This window comes from Chelon labrosus (assembly GCF_963514085.1).
Source record: "Chelon labrosus genome assembly, chromosome: 3".
Lineage (NCBI taxonomy): Eukaryota > Metazoa > Chordata > Actinopteri > Mugiliformes > Mugilidae > Chelon > Chelon labrosus.
In genome coordinates, this window is record NC_140339.1 from 26,229,068 (window position 1) to 26,246,845 (window position 17,778).

A 17,778-nucleotide genomic window follows, 5' to 3' on the forward strand; every position below is an offset into this window, starting at 1 on the left:
CAGTCAGTCACCTGCTGCAGCATGGTCGAATGGCAGTGCTTGAAAGCAAAAAGCAGAAGGAAGTTTTTTTTTACTGGGGGTGACTGCAGTCTAACCCTGGCAATGTCTGGAAGGTTTCAGCGCCCAGATTCAGACCAGTACAGGCTACATCCATCAACGTAATCCGACACTGGCAGTGTCTGCTCACTTTCAGTATCCAGACTTGGACAAGTGGACTTGAGCCAGAACTGTGGCAAATACGGCAAGAGTTTGGCATTCATTCTTAGGCCATATTGTTTTCTTTATTGATTATAAGTTAAGGAGTTGGGCTACTGGCCAGAGAAACTTTTATTCATTACACAGTACATACATCCATGGTGTAGGATTTAGTGGCATCCAGCGGTGTGGTTGCAGATTACCAACTGAATAGGCGTGTAGGAGAACAAACGATGGCTGCCACTTAAATGTAAAAAAGACCCTCTCTAAAGCCTGTGTTACATTTGTCTGTTCTGGTCTCCCCTAGAAACAGAGCTGTACAACATGGCTGCATTCGTGGAAGAGCACCTGCTCCTGCTGCAGATATGAAAAGCTCATCTAAGGTCTAAGGTAATGATTCGGATACTGATGAAAACGTTACATTTCTAGAGCTACCTTAATCCTACACACTGGCCCTTTAGAGGAAATCTATACAACACATTTAAGTCTGGACTGACACTCAGCCATTAAGAACCACACTGCTAGAATATCTAATAAAAATAACATCTTAGACACATTACAGAACCAGTCAAGAGACATAAAAGTAGTCACAGTTACAGACTATTATATACTAACGCTGCCAATAGATGATCCCCCTAAATGCTGCAAACTGCAGCTTTAATCTTTTTTGTCTTATCGACAGAGAAATAAACCCACTGATGTTCACTCAGTAAAATGAGAACAGCAAACAAGTAGTTTCAAGTATGCTTGATTTATTTCCAAAAAAAAAATTAGTGTCACCACAAAACATGGTACAAAGATACAGTAACAAAAAAAAGCCTTTGACATCTCTGAATAGTTTGTGTTTTTTTTCTTCTCGTTTTGTAATGAAGCTGTATAGGGCGCACAAACAAAGAACAGAAGAGACAAAGATCTCTGAAAACCACAACGTCTTACATGATATATTATTTAAAAGCCCTTAAAAGACACAGAGCCTGCCTGGACAATCCTAACGACAACAAAAAAAAAAAGTCTCCATTTCATTTTCAGAACAATGTTTCACCACAAACAGGGAACAGGCCACTCAGGTTTTTGCACCGGTAACGAAACATTACAAATAAGAAACTGGGTCACATTAGAATTAAAGTTAGAAAAGTATACTTATGTTCAGTACATACAGTATATAAAATGAAATGTCACGTAGATATTTACACAACAACAAGACTCCACCACACTTTAAAAAAAAAAAATAATAATAATAATAATTTACATTACATGAGACAAACCTGTTAACCAGAAGTCAATACACATTCAACAAAATAGAGAGAACATCACGTATTTAAATAGAAAAATGTCAGGTAACTCTTCTGAACTCACTGTGCAAATTCTTTTCATTTAATCTGTCATGAGGAAACATGTACACTGTAAAGTAATGCCTGTAGCTTCGCTGTTTGCATCTGTTAGAAAATCTATATTTGATAAGGAGTGCATACTTTAGAGCTAAGTGCAAACAGATTGCCTTTTTAATGTTGTGCATTAAAATCTGAGTTTTTGGCGGTTCATATGTATCTGTAAGCAGCAATCACCTTTCCTCGTAGTAAAATATCTGATAGAAATTCTTATACAACTCTAGTTTTTAGGTCTACAATTGAACCCACAGTTTTAATGGCCAGTGATATTGCTTTGATCTATTTACAGCTTAAGTAGGATAACATCTCCTTGGTAGTGCAGTCTCCTAAAACATCAGCTTATCTTCACCTCACCCACGTCAGAGGGAGCTGACAGCAGAGACAGATGCGCTTGACTCACTCGAACGTGAAGCTGACGACCGAAGATAGCCCGACCAGCTGCTAAGGAAGTAACAGGCAGGAGAGATAGATGGGCAGTATCCACCCTCCACTGCCAGGCACTTTATTCACCGTGGTCCCCAGAATTAAAGACATCTAAAAGCTGAATTGAGCGGTTGTCACGTCTCTGCTCTCAGCAACCCGACGCTGCCTCTGATGTCGGTAACATTTCACATCAGCGCTCAGGCGTCAGAGATGCAGTTCTGGATCTTGTCCATCCAAAGCTGAGCGCTGGGAGCGTCCGAAGCACCGAAGTTGTAGACTCTCTTGCTGGTCTTAAGCTAAGAGGGGCATCAGATAAAAAAAAATAGTTTAAATGTTACACAATTCCACAGAAAAGTGTTGAAAAAAAACAACAGTTTGATGCCTTGAAGAATCTGAAATGCTAAATGCTGCAATTACTTGAGGCCGGCTATAAAAACGAGTCGACCCCCAAGGACCATGCTCCACGGTAAAATGACAAACTTTACAGCACAAATAAAAAGGTTTTGGTCTCTATAGCTAGTTAGTCCATTCACAACAAGTATGTATATTCATTTGTATTCTATCAAGGCTCAAAGTTTTGCACAATTAAAGTCATGGCTGTTTTGAATGACAAATGGACAGTGTCTCAGTCAGCTAGCGGTCAGCCCATTCATGAGTCGCCCACCTCAGCTCCACTCCCACTCCACCTCTTTGTCCAGCTCTGAATTAGCCAGGAGTTAAGGAGGAGTCAGGCACGGCTAAGATGGCGTCGCCCAGTACCACTTTGAGCTTCAAAACCACTATTTGGGAATCCTATGGGTGACGTCATGGATGGTTTGTCTATCTTTATATAAAGTTAACGGTAGAAATAAACCTGAAGTAAGGTGGTCATACTACTTTGGTGACATGGGTTTGGTTGTGCAAAGTCTGGTGTCAAAAACACAACTATATTTAGAAGTTGACCAAAATATGTGATGACACTGATTATTAAGACGTTTGCGCTGATTTATTTCCTGTTAAGAAGAACCTCCTGGTTAAAATGGGAGAAAGAAACACTTTTACAGCTTGACTGACTCTGAAAGACTCAATGTAAGCAGAGTAAAAACACTTATTAGCTGAAAAACATTAACACACTAATGCTACAAACAACCCACAACGCAACAATCTGTGTGCAAAACACACTCCACACACTGGAACACACCATCTTACTTAAATGGTGTGTTCGAAATAGCATTCGTTTTCATAAACCACAAAAAGCTGTTGAGTATAAGATAGCTCAGCGCCACATTCGGGCTAGCATCTACTCACATCAAAGAAAGCCTTCTCGCTGATGTGTTTCGGGGCTCCAATAGTGGGTGCAGCGATCATCACAGACTCCACCTCAGCGAGATCGATGTGGCCCCTGCAGTTTGTGTCCTCCCCGGTGTCGTAGTACCTCAGCTGTGAAGACGTGACTGTTAATCTGCAGTTGGTCGCTCAGATCAAAGTGTTTCTTGAACACTAAGTATTACAGCTTGCTCACCTGGTGTTTTGTAACATCCAACACAAACCAGCGAGGCTTCCAGGCTTTCAGCAGTGCTCCACGTTTAAACAGAATCCCCTCGTAAGACCTGAAAAATATCAGCCAAGTGTGTTTAAATGTTTGGGAGTCTGGACATTTTGGATTAAAATTATTATAAATGCAAAGTCAGTTTAAAAAATACTGCTAACTCCAGGGGTTTCTGACTTGTTATAATCAGTTCATAGTTAAAATGAGGTCAAGCTTATCCTTGCATTTGTTGCACAGAAAGCTGAAAGACATGGTGGACAACAGAAATCCTGAGAGGCATGTTTCTCCATATGAAGAAGTCCAGGGTTTCTTATAGTGGTTTTAATTGAGCTCTGGATAAAGCACCACCTCAGTGTGGTGTAGAAGTCTGTGTTTGCCTATGATTCTGGAAACTACGCTGTCTAGGTGTTATTGTCATATGCGGTTCAATAAGGAGACATCAAGAAGGTGAAGAATGTTATTTTCTGATTCACTTCATTAGTTAAAACCTTTCATTACCAGAATGTGAAATATGAAGAGCACTGTTTGTCCAAGACTGAGGAAAACATCCAGATATTGGAGCCAAGAGACTGTACTTTAACCCCTCAGTAATTGTTAAATTACACACCCAGTTTACCAGAGTACAGACAATTCTCACGAACATGACACACAGCATACCGCAGCGCTGACTCATCTTCCAAAACTGGACAGGCCCCTCGGCAGCAGTTCGTAAGCGAATTCTTTTTTTTTTTTTTTTTTTTTTTCCCGAGCGCAACCCACCTGTTCTCTTCATTCTTGGGGGTGAATTGGTTGTAAAGAGTTGCAGCGCGGCGGTTGATCCCGTTGGCTGCGGCAGTGCTGCGATCTTCGCCCAGCCCGCTGTCCGGCAGGTGCAGCATGGAGCGCCGCTGGAAGGCTTGCAGGCCGGATGTGGGAATGAGGCCTGAGACCGACATAGGCTGCTTGCAGAGCTGCAGACACACAAGATAAAAAAGTAAGGGAGGAAAACATATGCACGCAAATGAAAGATTTTAGTCAACTGCACAATTTTTTTCATTTCATTTTATTTATTTATTTAAAAAGGACATTGCACATTAATTAAGAACCATTATCATATCTGTGAAAAAAAGTTCCGATTGCTGGTATTTATATAACATATCATCATTGTCATTTAAATACGCACATTTCCTTCTAGCTTGAGGTCTTCCTGAATGCTTATTCTCACTCTCTCCAGAGTGGTCTGCCATTTCTCTGGAGTCTGGTTCAGATCACCCTCCAACTTCTCGATGTCCTGCAGCAACAGTAACAGTCAGGAAAGATGAGACAGCTGGCACATGACTGAACAGGTCAAAGCTCAGGATCAAACATTCTGTTCAAAACTCTTACAGCGAGAAGCTTGGTGATGGCATCCGGCTGGGCGCGGCTCACGCTGCTGTAACACGGCCAAACGATCCTCCTCTTACTGTTGGAGATGGTGTCTGCCTCCTCCGAGCTCTCTAACCTCACGGCCATCATCCTCCAGTCGTAAGATGGACCAGTGGACAGAGTCTCATCTGTGAAAAAGTCCCATTTATTCAGGCTGGGGATGCTAATAGATGGCTTCAGGATCACCTGCGAAACGGAAACAGGAAATGTTCAGTGAGGATTAAATATACACTTTATGTAAAATGTATGGCCATTAATTCAGCCTGCAGTGGAAGTAGTAGTATGATTGTTAACATAATATATATGACAATGTTGCATTAAAAAGTACATCCACAGTATACAACATGTTACTTAAACTGGGGACACACTACACAACTTTCACAGTCTTAACAGATTTTGAAAAGACTGTGAGTACACACTAACAGACTGGCTTCAGCAGATTTTTGTGTGACGACTGAAAGACTGGGGATAACACACTTAACAACTGCACCTGAGGGACCACAGATTCCGTGATTTGTTAGGCCAACTAAAGCCAACTGAACTCTCGCGAGGGCGACAGTTGTGGTATGCACTGCAACCAACATTGTATAGACACTCCTGCTACAACTCGATTAATCTCTCCTCCATTTCTGTGGTCCAGGTTCGCTTTGCCGCCACTCTCCCGCTCTCACTGTTCGCCATCGTTGTTTTGTTTTGTCTTCTCATGCTATTCCCTTTGTCTCACTTTCTCTTTTTCATTAACTGTTGGCAGCACGTGTTTGCAGTTAGGTCGATAATCAGTTCATACTACCCGACTGCATCCAGATTCGGCAGATTTGTGTCTTCGCCCTCTCACAATCAGATTTTTGTGCCAACTACCCATGCCAACTGTCTCCAGCTAGTGCAGACTTCGTCCCACTGGGAGTAGCAGGTAAAATCTGGCAAAAAATCTTGGGTGTGTCCTTAACTTCAGTTGCACTCCTCAGTGTGGGAAATGCTGTCAGCTGAATGAATGAAAGACAGGCAATGGAAACACTCACTTCACTTTCTGAGGGGCTGTAAAGGTAGTTGAAGAAGATGGGACTCCTCCGGTGCATCCTGTTAATGCAGTCCCAGATGCAGATGCCTCTGCGGGACTGTTTATCACCTTTATCCTCAAACAACAAGCCTGTGAACACAAAGGAGAAGCTGTTGAGCACATGTGTCTGTTCATCTCACAGACAAGTTTTAAAGAGTAGACATATTCATATTCTGAAATGTTATTAAAATAAATCTACTTAAGGGAGAGAATGAATCAACAATATGATATCAATTAAAATGAATAAAATACTACAATCAAATAATAAAAGCCGAACAAGGGGGAACACTTTTATTTCACAAAAATCATTCTTGAAAATGGCTGTTAAGACTGCCAACGTGGGCCGTTTATATTTTAGAGACATGAAGCATTCAACAGTCTAAAGAAGATAAAACAACAACAAAAAAACAATCCCCTCTGGTTTAAACTGTACTGGACACTGACCATGTTCCAAGCGTTCATAGTCCGAGTCCAACAGGAAGTTCTTGAAGCGGTTAGAGATGTGATGATAGGCCAGGAACTTCAGATAATACTGATTAAACTCAAACTCCAGAGGATGTTGCTCCAAAATCTGCAAGGACATGAAAAGATGGATAAAGACAGTTAAGAGAGTGAGAGGGGAGGTCATAGCCTGTGTTACAGCTGCATCGCATCTTCGCTTTGTGGCTCCACTTCTCTCCAGTGTATGAATGACCAATTAGAAACAGGAAAGAAGTTCTCCTGCACTGGTGAGGGCAAAGGTCAGTGATATCATCACCGCCAGACACAATCCAGACAGAGCCAGCGCGACTGCTGCTCCATTGTTCCCATCCAGTGGTGTGAGGTGGCCAACGAGTGTTGAATATTTGAGGCCACCTGGGTCCGCTGGCAAAAACAACAGCTGTTTTGGAGATGAGGCACTTCTATTTTGAGCTCTTGTCTGAATCCTCTCTCCTCCCCTGTTTATAGCTCTCCAGACCCCCAGGACCCCCGCCAAACTGTCTTAACTGCCAAGCCCACAGTTTCAAAAGACAAATGCAGAAACTATGTGTTGATGTAAGTGTATGGGAGTGGGTCTATGTGACCCCAGGAGACACTCCAAAGCTTTCTCTAAAGTTAGCATTTCAGAGCGGACACAGTTCTCTGGACCTCAGCTGTGTGAGCTTCATTCTTAACTTGACTCCCTCACGAACCCCAAAGACTTCCTGGAGACTCTCAATCCCCAAAACGCCCACATGCAGCTCTAAACACGCACTGAAATGTGAAGAGATGCTTAGACACGAGAGCACAGACAGCTCAGCACTGGACAGTGGGTTCATGGACCATCTGGGCAGCAGCCTACCTGCACACTCCCTGCTGCAATATTCAGTCATGATCACATATCCGCTGTTGGAGAGTGCAAAACTAAGCCAAAGTGCAGTGAATGACAGCTGAATTTCATGCTTTCTTCACTCACTTGCTATTGAGGAATGTGATGAGCTCACGAAGAAGTCACGAATGACGTTAATTCACGGAAGGAAAATGAAGGGAAGTCACGTAGCAGGAGCAGAGATGTGTGGAGATAACCTGTGCCACTTTGCAGTGAAGCTTACCTGGTGCACACAGTCCAGGAACTGTAGGAAGATGGGTGTAAAGCCGCTGCCCTGGCTGCTGGGACTCAGGTTGCTCCGCTGGCTGAACTTGTGGCCGAAAGATAGCCACTCCTTCTCTAGAAGCACCTGGAAGCCCTCCAGAGTCCGGTAGAAAGGGTCGCTTAGCAGCTGCACCAAAGACACAACCTGCACAGAGACATAGGAAAGGTTAGATGAAAGAAAAAAAAAAGAATAGGGTGAACACGGAGACGTAATTCATGAGAAAATCTACAGTATGAAAAAGACCCGGTCCTGCTGCTAGAGTACTACATTAAAAATTACAAACTCCAATGTCATTTTGGTTATATGAAAACACATAAACGGACTACACATATCTCTTAAACTTGTGATTAGTGTATAACCCAAACTACCTCATGAGCCACAGCCGAAATGTTTTGGAAGAAATTGGGAAGAGGGGAAATTGAAATAAATTACACTTAACAACTAACAACTAACAGTTTAAATTTGGAATTACTGGAATGTTTGGATCCCCGTCTGAGTGACCCATAACAAGTCTTTCATGTTGACGAAGGGCTGGAAATTTAAAGTGCCAAAAATTGCTGTCTTCAAATGGCCACAAGGGGTTGGCCCCAATAGTAACCTAGACCTTGGTGTTAAAATGTCAAACTTTACAGCAGAACAGAAACAAAAGCAATGTTTTTATCTTTTTAGCTAATGTCATGACTACTGGGCATTTATTTATTTTTTCATATAAGTCATCTATTTAAACCACATTTAGGATTAAAGTTGTCTCGATTTTTTTTGGTGTTTTGCTGTCACCTACTCTCGCTCCACCTTTTTACCCATTTTTGAATTAGCCAGGAGTAAGGCACAGAGTCTGAATAAAAAAAAAAAAAGTTCTTCAGGAAATCAGTGGGTTGCTTCGTCCATCAGTGACGTTATTTCTAAATTATTTTGAACATATAATTACATGCTGTATATTACTAACTGGATCTGCAAACCCAGTAATGTCAACCAGTAAGCCACTGTCTATGCCACTGAGACCTACTGAACATGATACTTGTCATTATGTTAAATATGCAGGTTTGAAAAACCAGGATATTTTGGCAAATGTGATGTTTGATCATCTTGCCACATAGGGAAAGTGGCAGCTGTTTCACCACAAAGAAGCAGGGGCTTTCTGTTTGCCATGCATGATTACAATTCAGCACACTATTTTTTTTTGTTTGAATAGTGTAAGTTTGTTTTATATCCCCTCACAATCTAAACATTTCCAAAGAAAATGACCCATCATCTTAGACCGCAAAGTTAAACTTATCATCTGCTATCAATAACATTTATATAACATTCTAGCAGAGTCTTCGGGCACACTTGAACTCAGTCCACAAGACACCAGTTGAGCACCACTTGTCTACACATGCAATACGGTTGGCCTGCTTCCCTGCCCGCGTCTCCTCCAACACAACTAATGAGCCCTGACGCGTGTGGAATGAGCGGGAAAATAGTCCATGGCTTCCCCATGGGGTTTACAAGAACATCCAGGGCCTGAGTGGTTGAGAAAGCCCCCTGCGCCCCGGCAATTAAACAAACCCCCCCTAAAGCAGAGTGGGTTTAAGAAGGACGCAAGGGGAGAGAGGAAGAGAGGCAGAAACTGAAAACAGGATTTAGAAAGAAAGCGAAGACAGTCGTGCATCCGGTTAGCTGGGTGTCTATGGTCCGTGGGCTGAGGGAGGAGATCCAGAGCATATGGAGCCCATTTGCCTGTGCGGGCTGATCAGGACCTGGCGTGCTGGAGCCAGTGGCCCGTGGAGAAAGATGCTCAGGGCCGAACACGTGCCCTGCATAAGGGATCCACAAAATGTGCTTTTACACATCAGCCCTGGGTCTTACAAACCCTGCAACCCCGTAAACACATTCGAAGGACACGCGCTTGCAACACAAACATGTGCATTTTAACAGGTCAGCACGGAAAATATGAGCTCAGAGAGCAAACATGCGATGAAATGCCGAATGTAGCAGCAAAGGGATACTAACAACTGATCAAAATAGACTTTTTGTTTACACAGCTAAAAATCCAAACCATGAACCTTCACGAACACAAATCACGAAGCAGTGACACAATGCTGCAAGACTTCAGACCTTTATGTCACTGAATCTACCTAATCGGTTCAAAAGTGACAGAACTGATTAGAAGAGGAGCAGGAAAAGCAGGTGTGTTGGATTTATGAATCACACATGGCCCATTTAGAAATGGAATCTGAATGGATACCATGAGTGTCTGTGGAGAATCACATTTTATATAAACCAGACTCTTGTTGCTGCTGTCATTCTCAATATATGTCACTGGGCTGCAGGTGTTGCTACAGTTATACAGCTGGGTAGTTGCAGAAGTTCCAGCTTAAGTCGTTTGCTTAGTTTCAGAAGTTGGAGTTTTAGTTGCAGAAGTTTCCTCATGTATTTGCCGGTATTGCTCTAGTGGCCATGGCTGGTTTACCTACAGTAGTTTTTGTGTTTATTTGCAGATTTTATTGTAGTTTCAATTATTGGTGCAGTTGCAGAAGTTGCCTTGTTGCTGATGGGTCAGTGGTTTGTTTAGTTCCAGGTGTTCCTGTAGTAGCAGCAGTTGGTTGGTTTACTTGCATTAGTTTTTGTGTTGTGTTTGTTGTTGTTATTGCTTGTGTGAATCATTTTGTCATGTGAGTGGTCTACAGATGAAGATCATTATTATTAGTGGAATAATGAGGGGAAGAGGGGAGGACTCTTCAGCAGAGCTTAACCAATAACAATCTGTAAGTTTATCTGATGTTACTCTCTTGTAAATGCCTCAACATTCATGCCCATTTTTACTAAAGAAGACTAAAAGCTTGGTTTTGTTTACTGGACTCTTACATTGCAAATCGTTGTCGAAACAATAATGTGCCAAACTGATTTAAGAATATGCCGTTTTGCTGCGTATCTCTTCATATTATAAAGCAAAGAACATTTTTCTTTGCTGCAGCACTGGTGTCTTAAAATGGCTTAGACATTTAAATTATGAGGATGTATAGTTTGTCAAATTTGAAAACATAATTGGTCGAGGCCATTTTAGTGGCAGTGGTTAACTCTGGTGAAGTGAAGATGGGGGCCGAGTTGGGAGTCACAAGTACTGTCTTAAATTTCTTTTTAAAAGTTAAACTGTAAAAAGTAAAAACTGTGTTAAACACAACATGCTCATAATTACGCAATTAACAGTCAACTATTTTCTTTCAATGATTAACTTAAAAATATACAGAACTACAGTATCCACATGCAAGTTACACTTTGATTAATAAGTTGCACATATTTTAAGTATATTTTAAACATTTTGTCAAAATGCAGGAGTATGTGCTAACAACTGCAATTTAACAAATATATACAGGAATTTAAAGAATTGACTGATTTACAGTAAAGCTGATATGTTATAATGTTTCATTGTTCCTTCCCCTAAAACAGGGGTGCCAATCGCCGATTGCGATCGACCGGTAGATTGCGAAGGCAGTGCGGGTACATCGCATGCCATTGAGAGAAAAAAATAAAATAAAAAATGGTTTAGATGTTAGTCTAATCATTTATCTGTTGCACCTCCAAAACAAACAGCACGACAAACGTTCATCTTTTTTTCTTTTTCATATTTTTATTGCAACATGCCCTCAGTTCAGCAGCATACATCTGCAGCCATGCACAACATCAACAACAACAACCAAGACTGCCGTCTTTCTTAAAGGGACAGCACTATTTTTCTTAAGGTGAAGCGCACCAATTAGCTCTCAAGCCAAAAAAGTGTCCGCACCCCTGCCCTAAAATATCTGTGTGTTGCTTTAATTAATTAATGTGTCTTGATCCATGGTTTTCATCAACTTCCATGATTTTAAATGGGGAAGTGACAACCAACTGGACCTCTACATACTGCTACATACTTTACATACTTCCTTCTTATTTCTCGTTTATGGTCTCTCAAGTGCAGTGGAGACAAGCAATTTTTCATTTTTCATTAAATCAGCTCATTCCCACTTTCACCAAGCATAAGATACACTCTAAAAAGTATTTAGTATGATCTCTTCCTTCATTTAATTCCTTGTATTTTCCTGTATTTAAAAAAAATGCACTATGTCACTGTGTTAGGCCTCTCTAGACACCGTTCAACCACCTCTTCACCTTCGCCTGTCTCACTTGTGTTTTTTGTGGAGGTGTTTGTGTGTTATTTTTCTCACTTGTGTAGTAATGTCCCAGCCGTCCTCCAGGCTGAGCAGAACAGAGGAGCCGCTGTCCAGAAGCTCCACCAGAAACAGGGCCAGCTGCAGGATCTTGTGAAGCTGAGGGAGGTCAACAAATGTGCACGTGAACAAATGTACACACAATTAATTCTCTCTGTGCATACATTGCCATGTTTGGTCTACCGGCAAATTACTTGCTGAGTACTTCTCTTTTCCCACAGACAGTATTTTTTTGACAGATTATGATATGTTCAGTGTAAGACTGCAGGGGGTCAATCAGATAACCAGCACGATAAGGGCTCCGCTGTTACCCCATTGCTCTTTCCCTTGGGAAAACGGCTTCAGAGTGGATTTATTCACATAATTTATCCATTACGTTCATCTGACACACAAGATGAGCAGAAAGAGTGGACTGCTGGGTCATTCTCAGACAGTTTTTAGACCCTGAGTTTGTGTGCTGCTGTAAGTTAGTAAAGTGTGGTCACCTGCAGCATCCATTCAGAGTCCTCCAAGGACTTAAGGAAGGAGTCCTCTGAGTCGGATGAGGTGGCACTGGGAGCGCAGGCCCTCAGCAGCTTTTTAAAAGCAGATTTCACCTGTCGTGTGTCTACAAAGTCCACTGGCACCAGTTCACAGTTCAGGGAGGAGTCCACTCTGAGGCCCTGCAGACAATGAAAGAGATATTACAATAAGATTATCCTGATTGACTAATACAAGTAACAATAAAATGTACAGACACACAAATTTGTACTCAAGTTTGCACACAAAACCCTTAAGAGCGTCTTTGCACTGCATGATGTTTGATTCAGCATTTTGATCCAAAACCATCATTAGCTAGCTTGTCGCTAGTTAAGGTAACTCTCGAGATCTAGCTTTTTTTTTTTTTTTTTGATACAGATGAATCGTGTACTTTTAAGTGTCTCAAGTTGTGGCATCGCTAAAGGACTGATGCTCCGATTGCGTGGGCTTATCAGCTGAGAGCTCAGTCATAGAGGTTGAGGGTACAGTGGTGCAACCTACTAACTAGCCTAATAGTTTTCAGAGAGAAAAAACAAAAAACATTTTAAATATCTGGATGTTCAGACTTCAGATTAGATTATGCAGAAAGTGTGTCATTATTTCAATCTAATTTTAACACCTTGCACCTTTAGAATCCGTTACTATCATATGGATGGATGACTAACTTCATGATTACAGGTGGTGTACTACTCTACATTACTGATACTGACGGAGTAGAGGTGTTATGCCTTTCTAATTTAATATGACTGAAAAATTCAGAACAGCTGCATGAGATCACAATGGGTTGTGCAGATGTATCTTATAGGCACCGCAGCATGGAGGTTTACAACAATATACTCAAACAACATGAACATTTCAGGCACCAGAGAGTGCTTTTTCTTTTCATTCTCACCCTCAGATGGGACTTCTCCCCGAAGATGTAGAGGGCAGCTTGATGTTTGAGGAGCTGCGCCTGCAGACTGCTGCTCCCTGCAGGTGGCGCCAGATCCTTCCCTGCTAATCTGGAGCCTACGTCAGGCGTGGAAGTGTGGTGACCGAGTCTGCTGCTGGAGCGCAGACTGGCCCACATGCCTGCAAACACACAGATGCAAACAAAAGTCACACACGCTCACAGGAGCAGGGCTGTTCGAATGCAACTGATGTACACATGCTGTCAAACAGACTACGACAGAATGATGAACAATGATGACATGCAGGCTACGTTTACATGCACAGCCGTACAACAGGGATTATGTAAACACCTTCATTCCTTCAGTCCACCAACAAAGCAGTTGTGGCCTCCGAGCGTGTTGAGATATTAGAAGCAGAAGTTGCTGGAATTTTTTAGCAAGTCAACAAGTCTAGAAGCCATTTCTCTGAAAATCAGCATGCAATATCTTCCAAACAGCATGAATCACCATCAGGAAGGACATGATTTTTCACAGTAATCAGTTTCAGGCCTTTTCAGTGGCACTTGAATGGAATAAAACTGCAACAAGTGTCAGCTTCTGTGACCAGGGCAGTTATTCAAGAGCCTTTTACAAACACATGAATATTAATTTTATCCTTTGGCATCATAATTTGAATTTGAGACGCGAGCTGTCTGCAATACTTTTCAAAGTCATGATCGATTATCTACTCATGCTTCACCTGATGACAAGACTAACTTGATACAATCATTACACACACAATCAGAAACTTGATCTTCTACTTTCTATGATGAATCCTGCTCCCATGGACCCACATTTTCATTATACTGCAGCATCGCAGGGGCCTCATTTTGTGTGATTCATGATTTTTGTGCCATGACAAACAGCTTCCTTTCCTCCTCAGTCTGGACCCGGCTCTTAACTGACCACAGCAAGCCCAGCTGAGCCAAAACATTAACAATGGAAAAGACCACATTAGAGCAGCCACTTTGGTTTGTGAAAAACCACAGCTCCCAGAGGAGCACCCAGAAAGTCAGCGATGATTAGTACACGTCCCACAAAGTCTTTGTGGGGTTCGGTTTGCAGCACGGTGCACTGACCTAGTTAGTGAGTGTTTGTGCAGGTTAGATAAAGCAGGAACAATAAGGCTTAGTGGATTTGTTAGAAAAAGAAGAAGCGCTGTACGAGTACTGGCAGAGTTTCACTATACCTTGATTGTGGAATCTCTCCTTACTGGTGGGTTTTTGGTTTGAGTGAGTGAACAGTTTATCTTTGTACTCAAGTACTGGGTGGTTGTTTATACAGGAGAAAGAATGGGGGGCAGGGAGAGGGGCATGAAAAAAATATATGAATCAACATCACATAGATCACCATCACCACCTGCTCCACTAAAAACCACAGAGACAGTCATGCAAATGAGAATCTACAGCCAAGTGTCAGAGTTTGAACTTCATTTTGAATGATTAAATGAATGATTGTCATACAGTAGCATGCATGGTTGTTCGTGGTTATGATTGATGGTGTGGAGACAAAAGTCGGAGATGTGATGCGTTCGCCTTCATGAGCGGGCGATGTCTGGAGTCACAGCTTGTGAGTCATTTATTGTTTCTCGAGGAGGACACAAGCTAACTGAGGATGGCTACACATTCCACTAGTTACTGCAATTTGCAAGGGACAATTTTGCTTGGAAGACCCTCTACATCTAAGGAGCAGACAGAAAAATACTGCAAGGATTCTGGTGAGGAAGATGGCCTTATTAATTAAACTATATTCTACAGACATCTGATTAGGGAAGAACAAAATATCACTTTAAATTAAAAAGTTGATGATCAAAAACTATAAAACATCAGTAGTCTATCATCTGGCATCTTCTAGCTTCACCTGCTGCACTCTCTATCGGTCTGTCTTGATGTCTTTGCAGCCTCTCATTATGTCAATACATTGCTTTCATTCCTTCAACTGCACTGTTAATAAGATAAGAAAGTCATAATACATTTTAATGAGCAGCCAGATAATACATTGTTTTTTCACATTCTTTTCTGTAATCTCACATATATCAGATAATTTTATGCTAGACATTTGCTTTTCTTAAATAATCACTAACGGTTCCAAGGAGTAAAAAAAGAAAAAGCTGAGTCAGTTTAAACAGCGCTTTCACCTTTGACCTTTATCTGAGTGGATGACTCACAAGTCAGATATGCACTAAGCAGACATGCGGCCGAGACGAAACACTCAGTACCAATGTTTGTTTTTAAGATTTCACATTCCAGTTTACACGGTCATCATGAAGTGTCATCTTAACAGTACATTAAGTCTTTATCTGGAAGATTACAGTTAAAGCAATTATCATTTCCAGGAAGGTTGTTGTAGGGTTAATGTGGACACATAAGAGTTCTCGATATGAGACAGAAATTCTTAAATTTCACATGATCACCTGATACTTTAATCCAAAACAACAAGCTGAAACACGGGTAACTGGACTTGTATCCCATTTTGCTTGCCTAATGAATGGTACTCTAACAACCCATTACTGGCCAGTGACTCCAGCCTCAAGGTATGAACAGGGATGAAAAGTTTTGGGGACATGTTAAGACAGCTGAAATACAATATGCCATATTTTTACAACACAGTTTTAACATCTGTCTATACAGATGTCTACATCTGTCTTCATCTTGACTATTGTTGGGCTGCTAGAGTATCACTCATTAGGGAAGAAAAAACAGGGTCAAAGCAAATTCCTCCAATTAGAGTTAAGTATCGAGTCGTACACAGATCCTAGTCATGCAAGTTTCAGCCGGGCAACACTCGCAGATGTTGCAAATAAAAACCCCAACCCCACGCCAGTGCTTTTACAATTGAAAGAGCAACTTGGATATGTGGCGTAACATCTTCAAGGAACACTTGAAGTCCAGTTGCCCTTGTTTCAGCTTGTTTTCTTTGGATACACCATGACCTGGATGACTGAGAACCTTCACAGACAACTGATACACAGTATTTATACTGTATGCATGTTTGACTATGAGTTACAGGTGTTCAAACAGAAAAGCCACCGCTGCAGTACAAAAGCTGCATAAAATGGTCAGACACACTCAGTGAGGACACGACGCTCAAATCAGTTTATAGTTTTCTATTTCTCTAATAGGTACTGTGGTTGTACTTGTTTGAGTCAATTTCATGATGTTGCTTAAGAATTAGTGCTTGTTATCCACTAACTGGAAGCCTGAAAGGCTGGAAGCCCCCCCCCCCCCATCCACATTTCAAGCTGTGGCCAGCGCCTTGAATGACAGCTCCACTGCCAATAAATTTGCTAACTGTCTGTACTACTTATAGTGAGTACAAAAATCACCATCTGAAAACTGTGGCCTTTTATTTAGATTAATTATACTGTAGATGATGTGTTTTGGAATATATTCAGTATACTAACAAAATTAATATGACTACCAACATTTGCAATTGCATATAAACATTGAGGACTTGGTAATAGCTCACACATTTTCATCAACAGATGCCAAAAATGACAGCAAAACCATCTTTTGAAAACAATGCTTCTTCCATAAGATCAGAATATAACATTTTATTCTTCCCACCGGAGTGGACTGACGGAATAATATACTATAAAATACTCTAAAACCACTTTGTGTAAACTGTAAACATCCTCCTTGATACCTTCAACTTAAATGACTGGATTATGATAAAACACTCTGCACTACAGTCTTTACAGATGATGGTTCTGGTGTGTCATATTTCACCTGGCCGTGGGCAGACACGTGGGTAAACACTCACCTCCTCTGGTAAAGCTGTTTGAGAATGGGAGTTCTAAATGGACAGGAGCCATCTTTGGTATCCTGGACGTCCTCCTTTCACTGCCTGAAGGCAAAACAGTCAAAGCACAGAGGATGTTAAAACAAGTTACAGGATTGGCATCAATCATCATAAACAAGATAACAAATGTGTTCTTCATACATCTCTACAATGCAAAAGCTAAACTGAATGCAAATATTAGCCACCTTAACTCATTAATACTGCAGAAATACATTTTTTTCCATAAAGAACCATTCATCTGATCTGATACCATTAAACACAACATGCATAAATGAGAAAATGAATGCACATTATGTCTAGAGTGTGTCTGCGAGTATCCTGGAAACAGTTTTGGCACAGTATATCCAGGATGCAGGCAGGAGGGGGTGAAGACGGAGGAGATGGATGGGCTGGGCAGTGACCTGAGGCCACCCTGTGCTTCAAACGTAACCTTTTATTGTACAAATTTCCTTCTAATGTTACCAAATATCAGATAGGGTATTTCTCCCTCACAGTCTTTCTCTGTGTCTCACACACACAAACACAAGCCGGCGAGGAATAACCGCTGACCAGAGTAAACACAAAAAGGAAGAGAACAATTACCTGATGGCAGAGAGAGAGTGAGAGTGAATAAAAATAACTTTGAAGAGTTGCAAGTCTGCAGTTTCTCTCTTTATCAGAAGAAATGAACTCTGCGTGGCCTCTTGTCCGTTTGCAAATAAACTAAGATTTTTCCCACGGCACAGCCAGGG

At 41.5% G+C, this 17,778-nt stretch overlaps 1 protein-coding gene across 4 annotated transcripts in view; it reads right to left on the reverse strand.

Annotated features, from left to right (window-relative positions):
* Positions 1 to 929: 929 nt before the first annotated feature.
* sbf2 (SET binding factor 2) overlaps positions 930 to 17,778 on the reverse strand; it is an 89,147-nt gene continuing 72,298 nt past the window's right edge. For 2 of the 4 annotated variants that reach the window (XM_084540906.1, XM_084540904.1), the window contains 14 exons: positions 17,009 to 17,092; positions 14,436 to 14,510; positions 13,210 to 13,388; positions 12,284 to 12,460; positions 11,796 to 11,897; positions 7,567 to 7,752; positions 6,440 to 6,566; positions 5,958 to 6,085; positions 4,900 to 5,124; positions 4,697 to 4,804; positions 4,294 to 4,484; positions 3,508 to 3,595; positions 3,294 to 3,425; positions 930 to 2,302 (listed from right to left, as the gene is read on the reverse strand). In XM_084540906.1, the coding sequence (XP_084397032.1) occupies positions 2,204 to 2,302; positions 3,294 to 3,425; positions 3,508 to 3,595; positions 4,294 to 4,484; positions 4,697 to 4,804; positions 4,900 to 5,124; positions 5,958 to 6,085; positions 6,440 to 6,566; positions 7,567 to 7,752; positions 11,796 to 11,897; positions 12,284 to 12,460; positions 13,210 to 13,388; positions 14,436 to 14,510; positions 17,009 to 17,092 (1,901 nt within the window). In that variant the 3' untranslated portion in view covers positions 930 to 2,203. The remainder of the gene's footprint in view (positions 2,303 to 3,293; positions 3,426 to 3,507; positions 3,596 to 4,293; positions 4,485 to 4,696; positions 4,805 to 4,899; positions 5,125 to 5,957; positions 6,086 to 6,439; positions 6,567 to 7,566; positions 7,753 to 11,795; positions 11,898 to 12,283; positions 12,461 to 13,209; positions 13,389 to 14,435; positions 14,511 to 17,008; positions 17,093 to 17,778) is intronic. The other 2 variants (XM_084540907.1, XM_084540905.1) reach the window with 1 other exon arrangement.